Source organism: Pecten maximus, chromosome 18 (genome assembly GCF_902652985.1).
Source record: "Pecten maximus chromosome 18, xPecMax1.1, whole genome shotgun sequence".
Taxonomy (NCBI): domain Eukaryota; kingdom Metazoa; phylum Mollusca; class Bivalvia; order Pectinida; family Pectinidae; genus Pecten; species Pecten maximus.
The window spans coordinates 5,143,605-5,167,133 of record NC_047032.1 but is presented as its reverse complement, the minus strand read 5'-3'; the positions used below and the strand labels follow the sequence as shown (position 1 = coordinate 5,167,133).

Sequence of the window (23,529 nt, the reverse complement as noted above, 5' to 3'; positions counted from 1 at the left end):
CTTCCTGTTTGATGTCGGCTCCAAACGCTGTAGATTACTGAAGACGACTCCTGATACGTCATATGTTACAGTGGATCTGGCCGGAGTTTGGTATTTTACGATAATAACACAGTAAATACATTTATTCAACTGCTAGTTGACATCATTTCAGTCAACAAGGATTGGAATTTCTTTGGTATGTTTACAATTCACATGTAAGATGTTCCTATTTGATATAATGAATGGTGCACTTGAGAATTTAAGTAATTAAGATGTTTGTCACATGTCTTAGAATCCTTGTTATCCTTTCTATTGTCACATGTCCTAGAATCCTTGTTATCCTTTCTATTGTCACATGTCCTAGAATCCTTGTTATCCTTTCTATTGTCACATGTCCTGACTCCTTGTTATCCTTTCTATTGTCACATGTCCTAGAATCCTTGTTATCCTTTCTATTGTCACATGTCCTAGAATCCTTGTTATCCTTTCTATTGTCACATGTCCTAGAATCCTTGTTATCCTTTCTATTGTCACATGTCCTAGAATCCTTGTTATCCTTTCTATTGTCACATGTCCTAGAATCCTTGTTATCCTTTCTATTGTCACATGTCCTAGAATCCTTGTTATCCTTTCTATTGTCACATGTCCTAGAATCCTTGTTATCCTTTCTATTGTCACATGTCATAGAATCCTTGTTATCCTTTCTAATGTCACATAGTTTGCTGTAATATTTCAAAACCGCATATTAAAGAGTTATTCGAAAATCTGATTTCGCTTTTTTTGTTGATGACAGTTTCGTTCCACGGATACAATGTAGAGGTCCCATTCCGTCAAAATATCAAATCATAGTACTTCATAAATATTCTTTTATCCCATAACTACGCTTGTTTCACAGCTGATATGGCTCGTGATTAAATTCGTAACAGTATATAATTGTTTTTGTTTAAATACGCGGTGTGTAACCACTTTCAAAGTCTCGTTTCTGACCCCATACAAATCCGATAGGCCAACCTCTGACCTTTGACCACGGACTACTTTTATCATGATTTTTGTTATCGTCTATCAAAATAAAGCCTCGACATAACCGCGTTTGTTCGATTAGCTGGCTGTCAACATTGGCGTGACTGCTTAAGAGGGATGTCGTTAAGGAAAGGTAGAATAATTTGAAGATCTGAGTAGTATGAAATAGAATTTGATGATGGTAACGGACTGCGACATCGCATTGACGACAAAATGTTTGAATCACGGTCCGCAGTCGTATTTATTTGAATGAAATGGTCGCTACTTCTAACAGAGGCCAATGTCTCGGGCTTCACTTCCCCTGGCGGTCTAACGTCATAGGACCCCTTTTGGTACAGGACCCCTTTTGGTACAAAATAAAGAAAAAACGCTCCAAAATTCTCGCACGTTTATTCTGTCGGTTTTTGCTGTTGTGACGTCATAATGTAAATAAAAACGTACATTTCAACGTGATTTTTGTGGCATGCAGCGATCAAGGTTTTCTTGCAGAACATATTGAAATGGGTAAGTTGTGAGAAAATGACAAGAGAGTGTGTGGGGGGGTAATTCGACGATTGTTTTAAATTACCTTAACATGCGTTGTACGACTCAACAGACATGTAGTGATCGGTGACTTGTATGTGTATACATGTGTGGGTGGTGTGCGAGCTTGACTGTGTGAAGCGTCTGAGGGACCCCGCGCATGCGTAGGAGACATTCGGGTGACAGACCTGCAGACAACTGACAGCTAGCACGGAGCAGAGCGCTATAGATCTACCTACTAGACTATCTACTAAACCGCCTATTTACCCAAGTTCAAGTACTAGGTAAGTGCTTCAATGGTGTCAGAAGTGCTTGAGCTACGCCAGGACGGGTTATATTGAATTTTTAATTCATATTTCTCACTTTACAAAAGTCAGAATTGTGTCGGTAGTGTTGCACGATTTTTCGTGTGTACATTCTGACAAACGGCGGGAAAGATAAAACTTTCTAAGTTTTATGTCCGTGAGAGTTCTGTATACAATTTAAATTGATTTTTAATTGATTTATATTGAATGTTCATGCAGATTTACTTCCTTGTTATATGTTTTTTGTAATAAAACAACTTTAGCGACCTTTAATTTGTTGTTTACGGTCCAGTGTAAACATTGACACTTCGTGGGAATAAGCTATATTTCTACAATGCCGTTTAAAATAAATTACGCTACGGAGGAGGAGATGATACAATGCCTACCAAGGATTGGAATCAAAAGGGCGAGAAGGTTGGTGTACTTGAGGGAAACAGAGGGGGCAATAACCTCTGATACTTTAAGTAGAGTTCTGAAGGCAGACCCCAGTCAGGACCTTTTAAATCTTATAGATTTTGAGGTAAGGCCAGCTACATTACAGGTCCCCGGGGCGGGATTTATAGATCGCTGGAATCCCTTGGGCCCTACATCTGTCCCTATGTTACAACCGGATGTTGGAACAGAAATTTTGACCCCGGAAAAAATCAACCAGAACATAATGAGGCCAGACAGCAGTATGTTCTCAGATTTGGTTAGGGGTGCGAGGCAGGGAATGGAAACAGGGTCACCGGGTGCAAAATGTAAACCCAATGAGGATAAGGGTTATAGCTGGGAAAGGACGGGATGGACGTTTGATTCGAAACTACGACCTTCTCACACAGAAACATCAAAAACAACAAGACTGTTTAACAAGGACTGTCTACTTAAGGATTCCTCGTTGTCATCGGGAGAGAGCAGTGTTGCAGATTTGGAGAGGAGATTATCGAATCTGCGTATGTCAACTGACAATAATTTGATTTTTAATCAAACTAAGCAGGAGCCTCCATCCAGGTCTGACAGGAGTCTCAAACAGGAGCCATTCTCAGCATCTTTATTCAAGTCTGCTGAGGAAATAAAAAAGCAACTGATTGAGCAGCATGCTCAACAATTAGCATTAATTTCGCGGTTGGAGCATGCAGCATCTGGATCTCTGTCTAGGACAACAAAGCGGTCTTATAGATCACTTAAGCAGGAGGATGTCAACAAAGAAAAAGGACATACTGATTTATCTGCTAGGCCTTCTAGGTCTATTAATAAGGGTAAGTCTGATGTAAAACCTACACTGTCCATTTCTAGGATGTCCATGGAATCCGGTATGCAGGGTCAGACAGATCGGTGTTGTACATCAGCATCTGTCGACACCAGGTCCCCGTCTCACACAAGGTCACTGAAGGGTCATAGAGGTGACCGATACTCTAGACACCGTCGCCAGTCACCTAGGACTACAACCTCGCATGGTAAGTCTGACATCCAGGATTCGCGTACGCGTAAAGGTTCCAGAGACTCTAGGTCTTCTCGATCAGAGTTCAAGGTCACGCGCGCGAAAGGGTCAAGGTCGGACAAACACCAAAGGTCGCGATCGAGTTCATCAAGCTCGTCCTCGCCAGAGGGGAGGTACTTATCTGACAAACGTCAGCATAAGAAAAACAAATCCTCTAAATCGCGATATCACAAAAGTAAGCGCGAGGGAAAAAAGTCAAAATTATACTTTAGTTCTTCGAATGATTCCTCTAACAGCAGTTCTGAGGAAGGAAGTCTGGAGCGGTTTTCTAAATCGCGAAGGGGTAACCCTACAAAGTTACCCAAAAACCTAAAGTATGATGGGAAAACAAACTGGCTGTCCTTCAAACAGAAGTTTGAGAGCTTCAGGTCTGTTCTACGGTGGTCAGATACTGAGAGCAGAGATTATCTTATCTGGAGCCTCGATGGTAAAGCCTTGGACTTCATAACCACCAGTATGGGTACTGCCGGCTCATATAGAAGTATAATGAAGAGGCTAGAAGGACGATTTGGTGCGAAGGAGCTGAAGGAAACCTCTAAAGCTAAGTTTCAGCAAGCCCAACAGAAGCAGGATGAATCACTGGAAGACTGGGCTGATAGAGTGATGACTTTGGCTACACCAGCATTTAGAGATTTGCCAGACAAGTATGCTCATCGGGAGGCAATCTCGAAATTTTGTCAGGGTTGTGTGGACAAAGAGGCAGGGAAGCACGCTTGTTTTGCTAACCCTGGAACCATGGAGGCGGCCCTGGACAAAGTAAAACAGCACCAATACATCACTCAGGCTGTGGACGGCAAGTCTAAAAAGAAGGCAAAAGATGAAGTTACCATCAATGCCGTGGAGTCCCTGTCGCAGGCCAAGGTAGAAACAATGATAGAGAAGGCTCTAAGTCGTTTCACCGACAAATTCACCAAGGCTAAGGAGGATAAGAAGGAGAAGACAACAAAATCATCTTCTAACAGCGCCTGTTTCTTTTGTAAGAAAACTGGTCATTTCAAGAAAGATTGCGAAAAATATAAGAAATGGCTGCAAAAGAAAAAGGATGGGGATACAGATAACTCCACACCCGATTTAAACACCAAAGGTTCAGGTGTGTAGGCCAAACCCCTGAGCCAGGACAAGATGGCCGTCCAAAAGGAACAGAGTCTTCTAGACTCTCTCAGCCAGAAAAACCTGCTGTTGTGGCGTTGCACGCACTTCAGGCTACGGAGGTTTGTGGGACTTTTAGTCCCAATTCAAGTACTGGGACACCTCGTCCCACTAAGGATTATGGGACAACCCGTCTCATTAAGGATAATGGGACTTTTAGTTCCAATTCAAGTATTGGGACACTAGGTCCCACTAGGGATTATGGGACACCCCGTCCTACTAAGGATAATGGGACTTATAGTCACAATTTAAGTATTGGGACACCCCGTCCTACTAAGGATAATGGGACTTTTAGTCACAATTTAGGTATTGGGACAGGGTCCCGTCCCGATAAGAACACTGGGACACTTAGTTGTAATAAGGACATTAGGTGTAACGGATCAAACAAGGACCATGGGACTTCTAGTCTCAAACAGGATACAGCTTCAGAGGTGGAGATAGTACAGGTATTTAGGGTACGTCCAGGATCATCATCCATACCGATAATCGTCGGGGACGTCCCAATCACAGCAAGGATGGACTCTGGAGCAGAGATAACTATTCTGTCAATAGCAATATATGATAGACTGGAAAAAAAACCACGCAAGGTGAAGGATGCTATCATGTATATGGCGGACCAGGATTCAGCTATGAACGGCTTCATTACTAAACCTATCTGTATGAGACTAGGGAATCATTCATTCCAACACCGAGTTTATGTAGCACCAATAAACGAGGAAATGTTGTTGGGTCATGATCTTCTTCACCACTGGGGAGCGATTCATGACATGCAGACAGACACACTCATTCTAGAGGATGAACGGATTCCTATCTCTACAAAATTTAGAGATGATAAGCCTGTAGTCGCCAGAGTCACAACTACCAGACGAATTGTTGTACCTCCTAACTCTGTAGTAAGAGTGTTGGGGAAAATGGATTGTCCGTTGAATGACTACTTTATTGAATCTTTCAACGATCTTGGGTTATCCGTCCCCCGTACGGTGCGGAATTCCAATACAGCTCCTGTAGTATGTTTAGTCAACCCAAGCAACAACTTTAAAACAGTTAAGCAGGGACAAATCATTGCTAATGCATATGAAGTGGACAAGATACTTCAGGAACCCCATACCCAATCAGTGAGTATCCATAGCAGAAATTCTGATCCAGAGGCAACTAATGTGGACAGGAAGTTCAGCAAAGAGGCAACTAATGTGGACCCAGAACTGGTCAAGGGGATTTCTAATCCCGAAGTCCATGAGGTATTACTACCGAACACGGTGATACAGGAGTTACCGTCTCATTTGAGGACCGTATTTGAGGACTCCATCAAGCATCTTACAGCAGATCAAGCTACACAACTAAAGTGCCTGCTGGGCAACTACAGCGAAGTGTTTGCGGAAGCTGATTTTGACTTGGGGAGTTTTACGGAAATCGAACATCAGATTGACACAGGGGATGCTAAACCGATTAAACAGAGAATGCGGCGTACTCCAGCCTGTTTTGTAGGGGAAGAAGAGGCACATCTTAAAAAGATGGTGGACGCCGGTGTCATACAGGAATCTGTTTCGGAATGGGCGTCAGCACCCGTTTTGATAAGAAAACGGGATGGGTCAGTTCGTTGGTGTATAGATTATCGGGCATTGAATGATGTTACCGTTAAGGACACATTTCCTTTACCCCTGGTGGAGGATTGTTTAGACACCCTGGCAGGTAGTGTTTGGTTTTCTAAACTAGACGCTAATTCTGCCTACTGGCAGGTAAAGATCAGCGAACCAGACCGTAAGAAGACAGCATTTTTGACAAAGTATGGGCTGTTTGAACACGTTAGGATGGGATTTGGATTAACAAATGCACCAGCCACATTCTCTCGTGTCGTCAATCTGATACTTAGGGGACTAACTTGGAAAACCGTGTTGGCCTTTTTGGACGACATTTTGGTTTTAGGTAGTAGCTTTGAGGATCATCTGAGGAATCTCTCGCAGGCATTAGAACGTTTCAGGACCTATGGTATGAAACTTAAGCCAAGGAAATGTCTATTCTTCCAACCGGAAGTAGAATTCTTAGGAAGGATGGTCAGTTCAAATCAAATTGCAGTAGCTGACAAGGACACAAGTGCTGTAAGAAACTGGCCAACTCCAACTTGCAGTAAGGATGTTGAAAGGTTTCTTGGGTTTGTAAACTACCATAGAACGTTCATAAAGGACTTAGCGGAAATTGCACACCCTCTCTATGGATTAACCGGAAAGAATAAATTCATGTGGGTGATAAGTCATCAGGAGGCCTTTGAGAGACTAAAAGAAATTCTCATGCAACCACCAGTATTGGCTCTACCCAATAATACGGATCATTTTATCCTGGACACTGATGCTTCAGACGTCGCTATTGGGGGAGTACTAAGTCAAGTGCAAGGAAATGAGGAGAAAGTAATTGCTTTTAGCAGTTTTTCTCTAACAGCAGAACAGAAAAATTACTGCACCACACGTAAGGAGTTGTTGAGCATAGTCAGGTTCACTCGACAGTTTAAACACTACCTATTAGGTAAACAGTTTACCGTCCGGACAGATCATTCAAGTCTTACTTGGCTCTTACGGTTTAAGGAACCACAGGGACAACTGGCACGATGGATGGAGGAGCTTGCACAGTATCACATGATCGTCAAGCATAGGTCAGGAGTTAAGCACGGAAATGCGGATGCACTCTCACGAGTTCCGGACAGTCTTACTCCGTGTCCATCATATGTGGCAGGCATAAAGCCTGAAATGTTACCATGTGGAGGATGCCGTTACTGCAGAAGAGCTGACCGGCAATGGGGAGAATTTACCCAGGAAGTGGACGAAGCAATTGGTCTGTCCATGCAGTCGCAGGCGGGAAGGTCCGTACTTTATCCGGAGGGTGCGGAAATTATCTCTCATCAGGATGCACGTGGCAAACCGGTTATGGATAAAGTGGCTACCGTGCGTAGAGATAAACGAGTGGATCTTCTGGATGTTTCAACCAGACCAAGGGACTGTAGGAAAGGAAACCAAGGGGTTACTACAGATAAAGGGTCTAGTGTGGTGAAAGGTACCTTGCACTCGAATACATCAGTGGCAACAGTAGATCTGAGTTGTTTTCTAAACAACATATCAGACAGTCACTTGGGACTTAATGACGATGGTTCTAGCTTTGATATTGAACTTCAGAATAGCACTTTGCATGTTCAAACATGTATTGTTAGATTAGCGAAAGAGGCTACAGTGGAGGAGCCATCTTGTTGGGGTTTCACATGTCGTGACCTCCAAATGGAGCAGGAAAAGGATCAGGACTTGAAGTTCATCAGGGAATATCTGAAGGATGGAACAAAACCCGGAGAGGGTGAATTATTTTCATCATCTCCAGCTGGAAAGTACTACTGGATAAACAAGGAACTTTTCAAGCTTAAGGATGAGGTTTTGTATAGGAAAAAGCTAGACACTCAGGATTTGGAACTTGTAGTTCCTACGTCATTACAGGAAAGGACAATGCAGTGGCACCACGACATTCCGTCATCGGGACATCAGGGAGTAGCCCGGACTAAGGCAAAAATTAAGGAAAAATTCTTCTGGGTACACCTTGCACGGGATGTGGAGTCTTATGTCTTGTCATGCGACACCTGTAACCGTAATAAAAAGAACAAATGTTACGGGAAGGTCCCACTAACAGAATACCAGGCAGGTGCACCAATGGAACGGGTGCATATAGACTTCTTGGGTCCCCTACCCAAGACCTCCAACGGAAATCAACACTGTCTAATGATGGTTGATCAATTTACCAAGTGGGTAGAATGTGTTCCATTACCATCTCAAAAGGCTGAGGTTACTGCGAAAGCCGCTATCGACGAGTTCTTCTCGCGGTTTGGTTATCCATTCAAGTTGTTTTCGGACCAGGGGCGCAACTTTGAGAGCAAATTGTTTGAGGCTCTCTGTAAAGCGTTGCAGATCCATAAGGCTAGGACAACGCCGTACAGACCCTCGTCAAACGGACAAGTAGAGCGGTATAATCGTACCTTGATGGACGCCGTACGTTGCTTTCTAAGCAAAAATCAGAACCGATGGGATGAACATTTACAGCAGATTGCGGGAGCGATACGGTCATCTGTAAACCGTAGTACAGGATTTACGCCTAACATGTTAATGTTGGGAAGGGAGGTAAATGTTCCAGCACATCTTATGTTTCCCAATACATTGGTTAAGGCGGAGGACACAGATGAATATGTTTCTGAATTGACAAGGAACATTGAGCAAGCCCACCGGGTAGCTAGGGAAAACCTCAGGTCGTCGCTTAAGCGAATGAAGCGAAACTACGATTTGAGAGTTTTACTGAGGCCATACACAGAAGGGGATATAGTCTATCTTTTAGATACAGCGGTTACCAAAGGTAAGTGCAGGAAACTATGCTCTCCATGGAAGGGTCCTGGGATCATCATAAAGAAGATTACGCCATATCTCTACAGAGTTAAACTGAGGAACTCGATGTTCGTGGCTAATCATGACAGGATGATGCCTTGTAGGGACAGAAAGATACCAGCATGGATTACAGCATACAAAGCACAACCTGTGGGAGATAACAACCCCGCTAGGGATCTTGAGGAAGATACAGAGGAATACTGTATCTGTAGGCAGCCATGGACCGGTCAATTTATGATCCAGTGTGATCATTGCTCGGAATGGTTTCATGGATCCTGTGTCAATATCACGGCTACAGATGCGTTGGACATTGACCGGTACAAATGTAAAACGTGCTGTGAGATTTAGGATGAGGATATGCTTTTCTGTGTTTCAGATATGGCCGACACATTTGATGTTGAGGTTGACGGACTTTTAGCCCGTGGTCTCTACCATCCCTCTGCGAGGGACTTGGCGGAGAGACTAGCCTTGGCATTGCCTCGCCAGCAGGAAAGGTTGGAGGACCTGCTACGAAGGATGGCGTTACTGGTATGGGACAAGCTGGACCATGCCAGTGGAAAGAAGAGCCAGAAGTACCGCCGCTGGCTCATGGATTTGGCAAAGGCTCTGGACACCCTTCAGATGGTAGACAGGAACTGGATTCAGCGAAATGTATGGGAGCTCCCATGCAAATCGGCCAAGCCCGTTCAAGATCACCATACTGGGGATATGACGCGGGATATCCGATTGGCAGATAATCCAGCATTAGAGTGCCATCGGGAGGATGTAGGTGGGGGAACAAAGGACCAGGAGGAAGTACTGGATCTGTTGGAAGAGAGCCCAATGGAGGTTAGCCTTTCTATTCCGGAGGCTTCAGCACCTTCACCGGAGACCAGGAAGACTCTCTCTCTTTCTCCAGACCCACCAATACTGATGGTAGCACTACCCAAGTGGTCCCCCATCAAGGCCCCGAGGAGATTGTCACGTCCAGAAAAGACCTCAAGGACTTCTAGCCCGCGAGGAACACTCGAAAGCTTGGAAGCGTCTGGAACTTCTAGTTCCCAGGATGGATCAACCCAGCTGAAGAGTGTGGTGAGAACTTCTAGTTCTCTGGGGAAAAGGAAATGCGGACCCGTATCTGCGGCGGCAGGAAGTAGCGACAAGAAGGACAAGAGGGGAGGACACCCGGCTACCCAGTCTTCATCTGGAGCGCGAAAGCCAAAAGTGAAGAGGTGTTGGGTTCCCGATTGCCAGGAAGTGAATAGGTACCAGAAACCTCATGCGTTCCGGTGCCATTTACCATCCGTTTTTGACGAGAGGCTACCACCTGCTGACCCAGAGGTCCTTATCATCCGGAAGAAGGCTCTCCAGCAAGCTGGTACATGGTTGTTATCACGTCCATGCTCATGGGAGGATTTGGTGAAGTTTGTCAAGATTCAGCGCCTCTTGACATCTACAGACAACTCCATCATTTCCAGCACACAAGAGGAAGCTATGATAGCCATGTGCCAGCACCTGAAGTTACCAATTCCAAGGGAGTTTCAGTTGGAGCCCATCAACTCTGTTGCAGCACTGCTTCACTGGAAGGCCTTGTTGTTAATAGCAGCAAGGTTGGACACAGAGGAGAGGGAATACTGGAGGGAAATGTTTCCAGCACCACCAGGAATGCTGCCCCAGCGACAGAGGCCTCAGGCGTTCGATGCGCACTTTCACCTGGACAGGACATTGCACTCCATGGGTTTACCCCCACAGGCCAGTCTCCGTGCCATATTTAATGGCACGGAGGTGGAAGAAGATAAGGAGGTAGATGTGGTCGGAACCTGCGCATCGTTCTGCGATCCAGATACGTATCCTAGTGCTGAGCGTCTTTTAGACCTGCCTAGAGATATGGTTGTCGCTGTGGGACTCCATCCGAAGACGAAGTTTCAGAGCTCCCGAAGCATGGATGACTGTTTCCGTCACTTGCGGAAACTAGTCCAGCATGACCGGATAACCGCAGTTGGAGAGGTTGGACTGGACCACAGTGTACCGATGAGGGACTGGCATGACCAAATGGTACACCTAAAGAAGATCCTACCCTTAGTGACGACCAGGCATGTGCTCGTACTTCACTGCCGTGGTATGAGCCATGACAACGGGACTGAGGTGTACATGCTTCTATTGAGTCTCGTGAGACAGGGAGTGTCGCAGGACCAGAGGATATATCTTCATTGTTTCAATGGAGATAGGTATGTCCTGGACCAATGGACTACGGCATTCCCAAACCTCTACTTGGGATTCACCCGACTCGTAACCTCATTCTCTCCACATCAGTCAGAGGCACTTAGGAAGGCGGAAGAGGGACGGATATTGCTGGAGACCGATGCCCCGTACTTTTCAGTTCGGGGGAGACCATGGTCAGCACCAAACCAGCTATACTCCGTAGCAGAATCTGTGGCAGCTGTACTCCAGATGACCCCAGAGCGACTCCTGGAGATCACCACAGCCAACGCCAGGAAACTATTCCGCCAGTAGGTGAACAGCTAGTTTACCAGGATCCCCACAGGACTAGGATTTTTAATCCTACCAGAAGATCCACGTGCCAGTTCCAGTCAGTCCAGTCAGGATTTCTAATCTTGCCTGAGAGTTCCAGTCAGTCCAGTCAGGATTTCTAATCTTGCCTGAGAGTTCCAGTCAGTCCAGTCAGGATTTCTAATCTTGCCTGAGAGTCCAGTCAGTCCAGTCAGGATTTCTAATCTTGTCTGGAAGTTCCAGCTAGGAGTTTCTAACTCTTCCAGTTCAGAGGTTCCATTTGGGGTTTCTAACTCCGTTTAATGGTTCCAGTGGGGTTTCTAACCCTATTCTGCTAATCTGATTATTAGTAGGATTTTCAGATTCCGGTTAGTTCGTCTCAACCTAGAAGTTCAGCTCTACCAACCCAGTGGATTACCCCGGTGCTGCACTCCCCAGGATGGACTAGAGGCTTTCATCATAAGGTTGGGGGGAGTGTAGTGATCGGTGACTTGTATGTGTATACATGTGTGGGTGGTGTGCGAGCTTGACTGTGTGAAGCGTCTGAGGGACCCCGCGCATGCGTAGGAGACATTCGGGTGACAGACCTGCAGACAACTGACAGCTAGCACGGAGCAGAGCGCTATAGATCTACCTACTAGACTATCTACTAAACCGCCTATTTACCCAAGTTCAAGTACTAGGTAAGATTATTTCTAGTAATCTCAGAATTCTTCGTTACCAATCTTTTGCACAACCAACATGTCATATCGGAGCAATAGCATTTTTAAGACCTGCACATAACAATTCATACTTGCCGCTCCGCCATTGTAGTATAACACTGTTACTGCGCATGTCGGAAGGAGATCACTAAAAGACGAGAGCAGGTGCTCTTGCACTGTATTCCGGATTTCACAGGATTCTTTTAGGAGTTACCTCCCTTCACTCACTAAATAGCACTATAATGTATAATATCTTTGTGAAACCAGCAAAGTGAACGATAAAAAAAAGGTTTTCACATCCAGGGCCCGGTGATGATTTGTCATATTATGTTTAGTTGCATTGTCATGCTTAATTCTGAATATGATGGTGTATGCGATATTTACAAAAACGAAAATAATTAGAGACCAGATTGGTGTAGCTATATATAGGTCTAGTTGAAATCAGGTGTTTTGTTACCTTTATATCAACTGCAATATCTCCCAAGTTAATGTTTGAGGGTAATATCTAAAATCGTAGCTAAACACACAATTTTTACAGATTCTTATGTTATTTGAACTTCAGATCAGTTCATGAGAAATCAAGTGTCCCATTTCTTCATAGGTTTTAAAAAAATTCTTATTCTCATTTCCCTCAATAGTTTTAGATTTTATCTATTGATGCAATGAAAAGCGCAGATACAAAACTTAAAGTTTGGTATGAGCTATTTAACTTGAAAGTTATTTTGATGTGTAATTCGGCCACCAGAGCTTTATTTTTTATGGTCAACTGAATTCTACTACCAGATTACATATCTAGCCATATCATATGTTTCTTGCATGATCAGAAATATTCAGCTTAATTTTATTGGTGATTTAAATATGCTGTGTAAAATACTGCAAAAACCAGGTTAACCAAAATACAAAATGACTGCATAATACATGATTTGATAATGGTTATGACCAAAATTCAGTAACTGCTGTTCATGTTGGACAGGTGACCGTTTATGCAAGGTTCATTAAATATAATATTTTACATTAGGACCAAGACAGACTGGTCGCATAATAGAGGTGACCGCTTATTCCAGGTGACCATTCAAGCAGGTTTGACTGTATTATGTGATATTTATCTTGATTTTCTATTACAAATACAACAAGATGAAAACATCCAACAGATATTTTTTAATAAATAAATAACACATTTATTAATTGCAGCAAAATATAAAAAATACAACCAAAGCGACTTTGCTCATGCCTTGGCAGATATCAAAAAAGGAACACCGATCAGAAGAGCAGCAGCGAAACATGATGTACCTCACATGACTTTGCGGAGATATGCCAGAAATCTGAACAAAGGGGGACAACCTCACGTTGTTCTAACCCCTGAGGAAGAGAAGCATCTTGTAATATACATTAAATATTGCGAAGAGAGGTCCTTACCACTTTCTCGAAAAATGATTAAAATGTTCATATCTCAAATAATAAAAAAGTCAGGAAGGAAAAGTGTAATTGGGCCAACTGGTCCATCAAATAAATGGATGAGGAAATTTTTCCGCAGAAATCCTAGCCTACACATGAGGAAGCCTCAGACCATTGATGGTGGACGGGCAAGGATGGCCAACCCCAATGTTATGGCACAGTACTTCACATTATTGAAGGAGACTGTACATAAACTTGGTAAGACTTCTCTCCTCCTTTTCCATATATTGCCTGAGAAAAAAAGAAATACAAATTTGAAGTCCTATCTAATATTTTTTTTATTAAATACAAGTTTCATTCAAGAGTCAATCATATAAAAATAGAACAGTTTCCACAACCATTACAAAACAATATGAAATTTAAAAACCTTAAAGGCTTTCAAATAAAAAATAATTATACAGGGATGGGCTTATTGACAAAACATCATTATAAAATTATTTCAGGAATTGAGGACAAACCCCATCTCATATATAACATGGATGAGACAGGTTTCGGAAAGGGGTCAGTGGCACAAGATAAAGTATGTGTTACAAATAGAGGTGCCTATACGAAACAAGTCACAACAACTAACCATACAACAGCTACAATTTGTGTGTCCGCTGATGGGAGAGTTCTTCCTTCCTTCATAATCTTCGAAAAGTCGTTTCCTGGTGGGACCTACAGAGATGGTATGTGTACTGACCACATTGAAAACTTCATTTTAGAATATAATTTTACAAATGCAAGTACATCTATTCTTTTAGCTTGACATAGTTCTTAAACAAATTATGGGTTTTTTCAAATCACTTTTTGATTAATCATTGTTTTGGTTTTAATTTTTAAATTTCATTTATTTGAAAAAAAATTACTGCTTCAATTTAAATTACTTACATTTTTGTTTATTCACAGGAATACCTCAAGAATGGCTTTTCGGAACTTCCACAAATGGGTACATGGATGCTGATTTGTTTGAGAAGTGGTTTGACAAGGTATTCCTAAAACACGCATCCAAGCAGAGACCCTTACTACTGATCATGGATAACCACGAGAGTCATCTTTCACTCAACATCATTGAGAAGGCCAGAGAAAATAGGGTCGAGTTGTTGTGCCTGCCTCCACACACAACACACATATTGCAGCCCCTGGATGTGGCCTTATTCCGGCCACTCAAAAAACAGTTTTCTGATTTGTCAGTCAGTTTGGGATATGCAAATCCTCATTTGATGATTGGAAAGGGGAGGTAACCTTCAAAAATCTGTGTGAAATGCCTGAAATGAAATTAAAGTAATTTAAAGAAAAATACATAAAAAATAAAACAAAAAGAAAATTGCATCGAAAACAGAGAAAATATATGTAGAAACAATCGTGATCTCTATATTCTAAAATGTTAATTCCATTAGGCCTTTCATGTGTGCCTGTCCAAATGTCCGACAGACAGAAAAATTAGAAAGGGAGAGATTTTTTTTATTTTTTTTTTATTATTAATTTTTACCCAATTTCCAGGTTTTCACAGGTCCTGCATTCAGCAGTTGATAGGGTATTCAGCCCACATAATATCAAAACTGCATTCAGGAAATGTGGGATCGTCCCCTTGGATGCAAATGCCATTGACAAAACACGACTCACAGCCTCAGAAGCGGATTACACCTTGCCCATTCCAGGACCAGGGGGAGACAATCCCTGTAATCATGATCCTCTTTGCCACACATGCGGTCAGTTTGTACGAGGACATCCCTTAGTAACTGGAGGCCTGATCCCACAAGAATTGGCAGACATTTTTGTCCCAATCATTGGATCCTCTGGAAATAAACAAAAAAACACAAGGATTGTAACAGAATCCAGGGTTATAACAGGTATGCAGATGAAAAAATCAAATACTGTTTTAATTCATCATGATTAAAAACAAGAAACACATAAACTAGCTTTTTGAATTGGTCATTAAAACTGCTGGAAAATTCTATGCTAATAATTCTTATAATATTTACTTCAACAATCACTTCAGGAAACGAGATTTATTCCCAGTTAAAAGAAAAAGAAAAGGAAAAACGAATTAAAAAAACCACAAAGAAACAGACATCAAAAGAGAAAAGAGTAAGTGCAATTTTGAATTCTTCATTTTTTTTTTTAATCTTTTTTTTGTTAAATTTTTATGCCTTTATCAAAATGTTGTTAATCTGATTATTTAGAGGCTAATTTTTAGCTTTTTTTGACAGATCACATGATGAATACAATAGTAGTTTTTTGATAAATTGATTTTCTTTCTATTTCTAGCAGAAAGCAATTGCACAGACAGAGGAATTTGATTTACCTTTACCAACAATCAAACCACCAAAGAAGAGAAAGTCAAACAGCCGTGTAGTTAACATTGAGGTAATATTATATAGACTTACAATGATTTTGTCAAAGGAATTGCATAGTTTATATATATTCTTTATACTGCTTTTTAAATTTATATTGTTGACTGATACATATACCATTTATATGCATGTAGTGCATGTTACACAATACACACAGTCACATATATACAATTGTCATCAATGTTTATCATATAGAAATTATCATATCATAAATTATACTATAAATATTTTTTACCTACAGGACAACAACGAACTGGCAGATGAGATATATACCTGTCAAGTATGCAATATCAGAGGTCATTGCAATGATGAAGAAGTAGGAATCCTTTGGGTTGGTTGCGATGGTTGTGACCGATGGTTCCACAGGGACTGTCTAAATTACCAAGAACAAACTGATGTTGATTTAAGCTTAATTGTTTCTTCAAACTGGCTTTGTCATCACTGCTCTCCTTCAGATATAATCATTGATGCTGTACCATCTTCAGCTCTTGGCAAGGATCATGTTCAGCCATGTCATGGTGAGCTGGATGTTGATGTTGAGCCATTTTCAACTCTTCATCAGGACAGTGAAATTCCAGAGGGGCAAGGGATGCTTATTTGTCAAGTCTGCATGGTCCACCAATTTGTTTCACCTATTGAGGAAGAGGTATACTGGGCATCATGTTATTACTGCAACAAATCCTACCATGCTAGTTGTTTACCTTCTAGAATTTATCGGGCATATGAAATGAGGAAGTTGTCGGACTCGTCCTGGTGTTGCCAGATGTGCCCTGCAAGATAATCATCAAAATGAACCGATTGTTTTGACAGTGTGTACACTTACCCTACAGCTATGGTGTCTACAGAAGGAGCCAGCAGTCTATTTTTCTCACCATAATAATTGGACACAGAAAAAAAAATTGTGGTTGGATGATATTAAATCAAATGTATGCATGTCAGATTGAGACAGAGACAGAGAGCTTTCATTATATATATATATATGTGTGTGTGTGTGTGTGTGTGTGTGTGTGTGTATTAGAACTGCAGAATCAATTTGAAAATTTGTGATTGGAAGATTAATTTATGCCTGCCAAAGTTAGTGTAATGTTTGTTCCTGCATGTGTGGAATGTCTGTCAAGAGTGACTTGAATTATAATTTGGAATAAATGAATGAATCAATTATAGATATATAAATGAATAATCATTCAGAAAAACAAATGAAAACAAAATTAATTTAATAAACTTTATGTTTATAAGTATAGCCTATTCATCAGTGTTTTTATTATAACTATTCAAATCAAGTACATGCATGTTTTATCCTATCTGACTTCTCAACAAAATTGACTTCAGAATGCCTTTCTGATTATTTATTTATTTTTTTAGAGTGGTGTCAATATAGAAGAATATACATACATCCACATTTTTAACTGCGGTTATACCACTGTATATGTGTTTTGAGTTATATGTCCCAATCGATTACGAAAGAAAACCTCTGTTTTGTGATGGTCTGTCAGCGCGTCCGTTACAGGCTGACAACAGGTGCTCGAGTTGACTCGCTTCAATATTCCGATACTTTGTATTTGATTCAATTTTCATCATCTTTATCAGGCGATACTATATTGCCACCACTTCAAAAGTAATAATCTACACTAGCTGTGAAAATCACTGTACGGCATTCATCACAAAACCAGTAATATTCGTTCAATAAATACCACGTGGCCCCTATTGAAAAAAATACTACGGGAAATGCGGGGCGAGTTTATTTGTATTTTCAGCTGTTGTATTTATATACAAAATGGTGATATTTTCAAAAAACATTCATGCAATAAGTAACAAAACATATCTTACCAACGAAATCAGTCCCATTCTTGATCGTATTTTTGGAAATAACTGAAAAATCGATGTCTTGCCACTTTGTACCAAATGGGGTCCGCGCAGCATGCTCCGGACCGGAAGTTACGTAACACGAGAGAAGCCGGTCTATAAATAACTTCAGTGTACGATTTATTTTTTAAGTGTGCAGTTGGAAGTACTAAAGATAGTCTTTGTAAAATATCATTATTGATTTGATGTACGTATGTGAGTATTAATTGTATAAGAGAAAATGTGTCAAAATTGTACCAAAAGTGGTCCCCTGACGTTATGTAGTTCACGCCGTCGTCATTTCTTACGAATATTGTCGCCAACAGAATAAAACAACATTTTTTAATCATTCCCCTCAAATTCATATCTCAAACCCACAAATATAAAATTCCATTTTGGAACACTTGTTTTCAATAGCAATATGTTTTGATTTAACCAAATCACCATTTATATATGGATCTATAAAGAAGTTTTCCCTGCAATTGTCAACATGGGAGATTGATTTTTGCTAAATCTGTTGACACATAAAAACGATTAATTTTGGTGTCTTTTAAAACTGATAATACACACAAATTAACATTGAAGTAGATAATAAATGAAATTGTAAGGGTTTGGAGTGAGTGCCATTTCAGTTCCCTTTCCAGTTATGACTTGACACAGACTGTATATCCTAGTTTAGAACCGTAGGAACTCTCAGATATTCCACATCTTTTGACCTCCTTGCCTTACCCAGTATCAAGTATTGTCGATCTACAGGGTGTTGGTAGTAAAATAATTCCGCCACACTAACGAAACCGTTCTTCAAAATCAATAAAATGAAGACATGAACAAAATAAGGATTTTTATCGACGTCACCCGCTATACAAGTCTAGGTGAATTCGACGATGCCCGCTACACAAAAGCTCTCATGATAAGATATCGAAAGCGAATCTTAAGGGCAGGAGCAATGGAAGGTATATATAACTACTGATCTTACCCTAGACTGGGATATCAACACTTTAACCGAGTACTCTCTTATCTCAGCCTAGGGTTGAGACAAGCTCATGGTCTTTTGTCCTTTGCTTATACATGTACTATTTTATGGAGAAATGAAAAATGAATCTATATGTATCTTAGGAAAGATCGCGGAACAGAGGAAACAAAAAAGTACGGAAAAATACATGGTAGGAAAGTATAGTGTGCTTGTTAAAACTAAATCTAATTACTCACTTTAAAATTAGTGTAGCGCTTACGTTTTCGAAAGTTTTCGGCTTTATCCTAATACAAAGGATGGCGGTAGAGATGATCCGAAGGGATATGACAAATGCATTATCCAATCAGAATGAACAAGGCAAAACAAAATCAGCGAAAATATGAATGTGCTCATTCCGGGTATATAGCACTTTCGACTATTAACCTGGCAAATAGCATTTTTGGAGGATGTGTTTCAAATAGCATTTCTATTGCCTACCGTTTATATAGTGTAACATAAGGAAAGGTATAATAATGAAGATTATAGAAGACTGCTTTTAGTGAAACAAAACGTAGAATCACTGAAATCTCGACTGACTGAGTGACTTCGACATTTGAAATGGATGGACTAAATTCCGAAACGTCATAGGTGTTCAATAGTTTGCACGTTACCGAATTCCGAAACGTCATAGGTGTTCAATAGTTTGCACGTTACCGAATTCCGAAACGTCAAAGGTGTTCAATAGCTTGCACGTGATCGTCATTTTAGCTGTGTTATAGTTCAAAATATACTTTATGCGTATTGTTAAGAAAAATTAAACGCCTTATGTAATAAAATGTAATTTATAAAATGATCTCCGATTTGGTCAAATACTAATCACATACACGACATTTTTATTCTAGGTACAGATTATTTAAGTATTGTACCCCATTTTGACTGCGTATACGATAGTATGCCCGCATTTGGCAACGAACATTTTCTATGGTTAGTGCAATAGAGCGCCATAGAATATGTTCGTTGCAAACTGCGGACATACTACCCGTATACGCAGTCAAAATGAGGTAAAATCCTTACATTTATATTAACCAAATAATTCAAAAACCCTACGAAGAAAAGAAAAGTCGGAATGTTCTACAGGAGCTGTATGCTTCAGCCATTTGTTGTTATCCTACCTCGTGGAGAAGTTAAATATGCACCTATTTCCGCAATATTCAGTTTAGTTTTTGACAAAACACTCGCTTGACGTTACTTTCGTACAGGGATCATCGGGTAACAGAAGAAAACACTAAGATTGCGTTGATCAGTCCATTCAAAATGTCACCGTCTAAGTGACGTTTCGTAACGTCACAAAGAGACTAAGATGATTATGTTACCGATTCCCGGGCTAATTAATCCGCTAAAAATTTTTTCACTGCGTTAACTCTAAGTTATTTGCAGTCAGAGTTTGGTAAGCTGAAGAATGGAGAGATGTAAATATCATTAGTTGGTCTTTGTAACATTCTCTGTTCTTTTGATAATTTGTCATCAGATTGGCAAACATGTTTTCTATACTGAAACCTTTATATGAGTGCTATTATCAAGAAATTATGCATCATGATGTTTAGATATACGCCGGTAATCTGCGTTTTAATTTACATAGACTATGGCGATGTGTAAAGGTTTGTAGTATTACCACACAGAGGAACGTTCTTTTTATGACACCCAGATTGTATTGAAAATGATAATTGTAGAAAAATAGTAAGATCTAGACGGGTGGAGGAGATTTTTGCTATTGGAATGATTTATTCGACAACATGGATAAATTTAGCTGATGTAAAATTTACAAAATGCACGTAACAACAAACCTAAAATGTCAATAGTTCTAGTATAGAGTAAAACAAGAATCTGCAGATAAATTCCAAAAACAGCCATAGCAATAACATTGTATTTGATCGTATCGATTTCGAGATGTCGACTCCTTGCATATATTGTTTTAATTACCAAATCATGAAATTTCTTGAAATTTGTAATAAACAAAGCAAATAGAATGCGCCAAAAGTCTCAAAATATATTTGGTGGAAGTGGGTCAATCACACTCTAAATTAGAAATCTGAAACAGCTATAAATGGCTCAAAATTTCGACATTTTCTGTGTAGTTTTGATATCTTTAATTTGGTCATAATTTGCAGTAAACCATACTACATGTATTTAGAAAATAAGTTCATTTGACCATATTAAATGACTTTTTTTTTTTACTTCAAAGTAATGATATCTAATTGTTACTTGATGTTACTAAAAATTGGCCATCTGTAAAGTTTACCTTAAAATGACAAATTTATCGGTCCCAGATTTTTCCGATTTTTTTTTACAATAGCAAGTTTACATAATGAGCCAACTAATCACATTATAATTTGTGTGCACAAGAACCGCAAGTGGGTATACCATTTCCGTAGAAATCTGACAAGCCAAAAAATATGACTAAAAAATTCGACAATTTTTGTCTTTGAATTGATGTTACATATTCATTACGTAATTTTCTCTACATGTTTTGTTTCATACTTTTCAGTAAATCATACTCTTTAGAAGTAAAATCATTAGACCACTTAAGATAATCATTGGATACGGGTTTGGATGAAAACTTACCCTTGCTGTTTGCCTCTAGTGGGCAACCTTGTTTTGGCCATAACATAGGCCCCTGGGACCTTTTGAATTTATCAAACCTATTTCAAGTGTTCACTCTAAGGATGCTACAAATAAAATATGGTTTTGGTCAAATTGGTACGTGGGCAAAATTCTATTGTTCGTGAAAATGGTCCTTTATCTTTGCATTTTTCATCCTTACCATTAGGAATGATTTTTGAATAATCTAATTGTCTTTTATTATGATTACAAGAACGTTTATATCATATGAGTTACATTTTAATATCGCATTCTGTATATATGTTGCTTGTTATTATGATTATTTTATTATCTAAAAACCGAAAACATTTGTGTAGATGATAATGAGATTAAAAGAGCTTCTAGAAATGTATCAATACCTACCGGGATGTTTTGTACTTTCTGACATTCCCGTGATATATGTCTTTGAGTAATTATTCCTGGTTTAGAAATAAATAGTATACAACTCTGGGAGATAAATAATTAGTTACCAGTTCAGAATTATTCTGGAACCGCTGAATGTTTCGGTTTGTTGTTAAGCAGAATGGTATTTTGTAAATTTTACACTAGGTGGATTTATCCGTGTTGTCAGATATATCATTCAACTTTCTGGTGCCGGATGGTATCATTCCCGATATGATTACGATGTTGTTAAACGCTTTCTGCAGTTATTTTCCTCTCTCTAACGTTTTAATATAAGTACGTGCTCTCTGTGCTTATATCATTTACTATACAAATATCTTTCTTATTTTATCTAGAAAATAAAGAAAACCTTCCACCTGTCTTGATTTTGATATTATTTAATAATCAAACGCTTGTTAGACTGCATTTATTTTCCAATATCAATGCAATCTGGGTGACTTATTTAGAATGTTCCTCTGTGTGGTAATACTACCGAACTTTACACATCAAAGTAATTTATATAAATCATGAAGCACAGGTGATGTATAGTTCCTAATTGATGTCATAACATATAAAGAATTCAATAAAGAAAACTGTTTTTGCCAATTTGATGACTCTGTTTTTATCACGTAAAATGTTTCGTTTCACTAAAGGCAGTCTCTCATAGACTTTACCAAGTCACTAGGATTAGATTTAGTTATAACAACAAGCACTTCGTAATTTCTCTTCAATAACTTTACCAGGCTACTTCACAATCTTTCCCCGAAGACTTGTACATTTAATTTTCCATTTGTCCATAAGGACCAACCCTAGGCTTAGATACGAAAGTCTCTGACTGGTAAACCTGTTCTTTGTTGATACTTACTCTTCTAGATCAATCAAAAAAAGTTTATTCGATTTGACCTAGATTTGTATGGCGGGTATCGTCGATTTGACCTAGATTTGTATGGCGGGTATCGTCGATTTGACCTAGATTTGTATGGCGGGTATCGTCGAACTGACCTAGATTTGTATGGCGGGTATCGTCGATTTTACCTAGATTTGTATGGCGGGTATCGTCGATTTGACCTAGATTTGTATGGCGGGTATCGTCGATTTGACCTAGATTTGTATGGCGGGTATCGTCGATTTGACCTAGATTTGAAGACGATGTAGTCGTCGATTCGACCTAGAATTGATGGCGGGTCAGGGGCCGCGGGGGCCTAGTGGTTATGGTGTCACGATACCAGTTACCAGGTACTGACTGTAGGCCGGTGGTTTTTCTCCGGGTACTCCGGCTTTCCTCAACCTCCAATAACCAGGCACGTCCTTAAATGACCCTGGCTGTTAATAGGACGTTAAAGAAATTAAACCAAACCAAATCATCATCATCATCATCATCATCATCATCAAGAGAGTATAATTTTATCTAAATAATGTCTAATGTAATTTGTAATTTGTAAATCATGCAATTTTACGAAACGAAATATTAATAGGCCAACCGTTATGTTTGTGTGTTTTATCAAAGGAATAATTGTTTAAATGACTCCAGGCAAAATATTCAAAGACGACACCTCCAAGTCGAACGACACAGATGAATACTGTACTTATCGCTGTCAGATTGGTAGGTATGCTGTTATTGTCAATAGTGATGTTAAAGTTCATCCCGAGATTTATTCATTGAAGATACCTTGTATTTAAAGTCACATACTCCTCAAGAAATATATATTCCAGACTTAATTTATGCCTTACAAATTATTGCGAGTCAAAACCTGGAGGAAAATGTGTATTTATTTATTTTTACACACTGATGTCGCAAGGATTCCCTCGGTCAAGCGTCCAGTCAAAGGGTCATTTTAATGTTAGGAGAGTGTGAA

At 40.0% G+C, this 23,529-nt stretch overlaps 2 protein-coding genes and 1 long non-coding RNA gene across 3 annotated transcripts in view; all 3 read left to right on the top strand.

Moving 5' to 3' along the window:
• LOC117316779 overlaps positions 1 to 748 on the top strand; it is a 14,177-nt gene extending 13,429 nt beyond the window's left edge. Inside the window, exon 2 of the long non-coding RNA XR_004530000.1 lies at positions 1 to 748. This exon is cut by the window's left edge and continues 127 nt beyond it. This is a non-coding gene — a long non-coding RNA (uncharacterized LOC117316779).
• Positions 749 to 1,602: 854 nt separating this feature from the next.
• Positions 1,603 to 4,674, top strand: LOC117316785. The gene has a single exon (XM_033871552.1). It carries the CDS (start codon positions 2,161 to 2,163, stop codon positions 4,402 to 4,404), a length of 2,244 nt encoding a protein of 747 aa, XP_033727443.1. The 5' UTR covers positions 1,603 to 2,160; the 3' UTR covers positions 4,405 to 4,674.
• An 11,030-nt stretch (positions 4,675 to 15,704) lies between these two features.
• Positions 15,705 to 17,078, top strand: LOC117316975. Its single transcript, XM_033871753.1, has 3 exons — positions 15,705 to 15,716; positions 15,755 to 15,853; positions 16,082 to 17,078. Exons 1-3 carry the CDS (start codon positions 15,705 to 15,707, stop codon positions 16,619 to 16,621), a joined length of 651 nt encoding a protein of 216 aa, XP_033727644.1. The 3' UTR covers positions 16,622 to 17,078.
• The last annotated feature ends 6,451 nt before the right edge of the window (positions 17,079 to 23,529 follow it).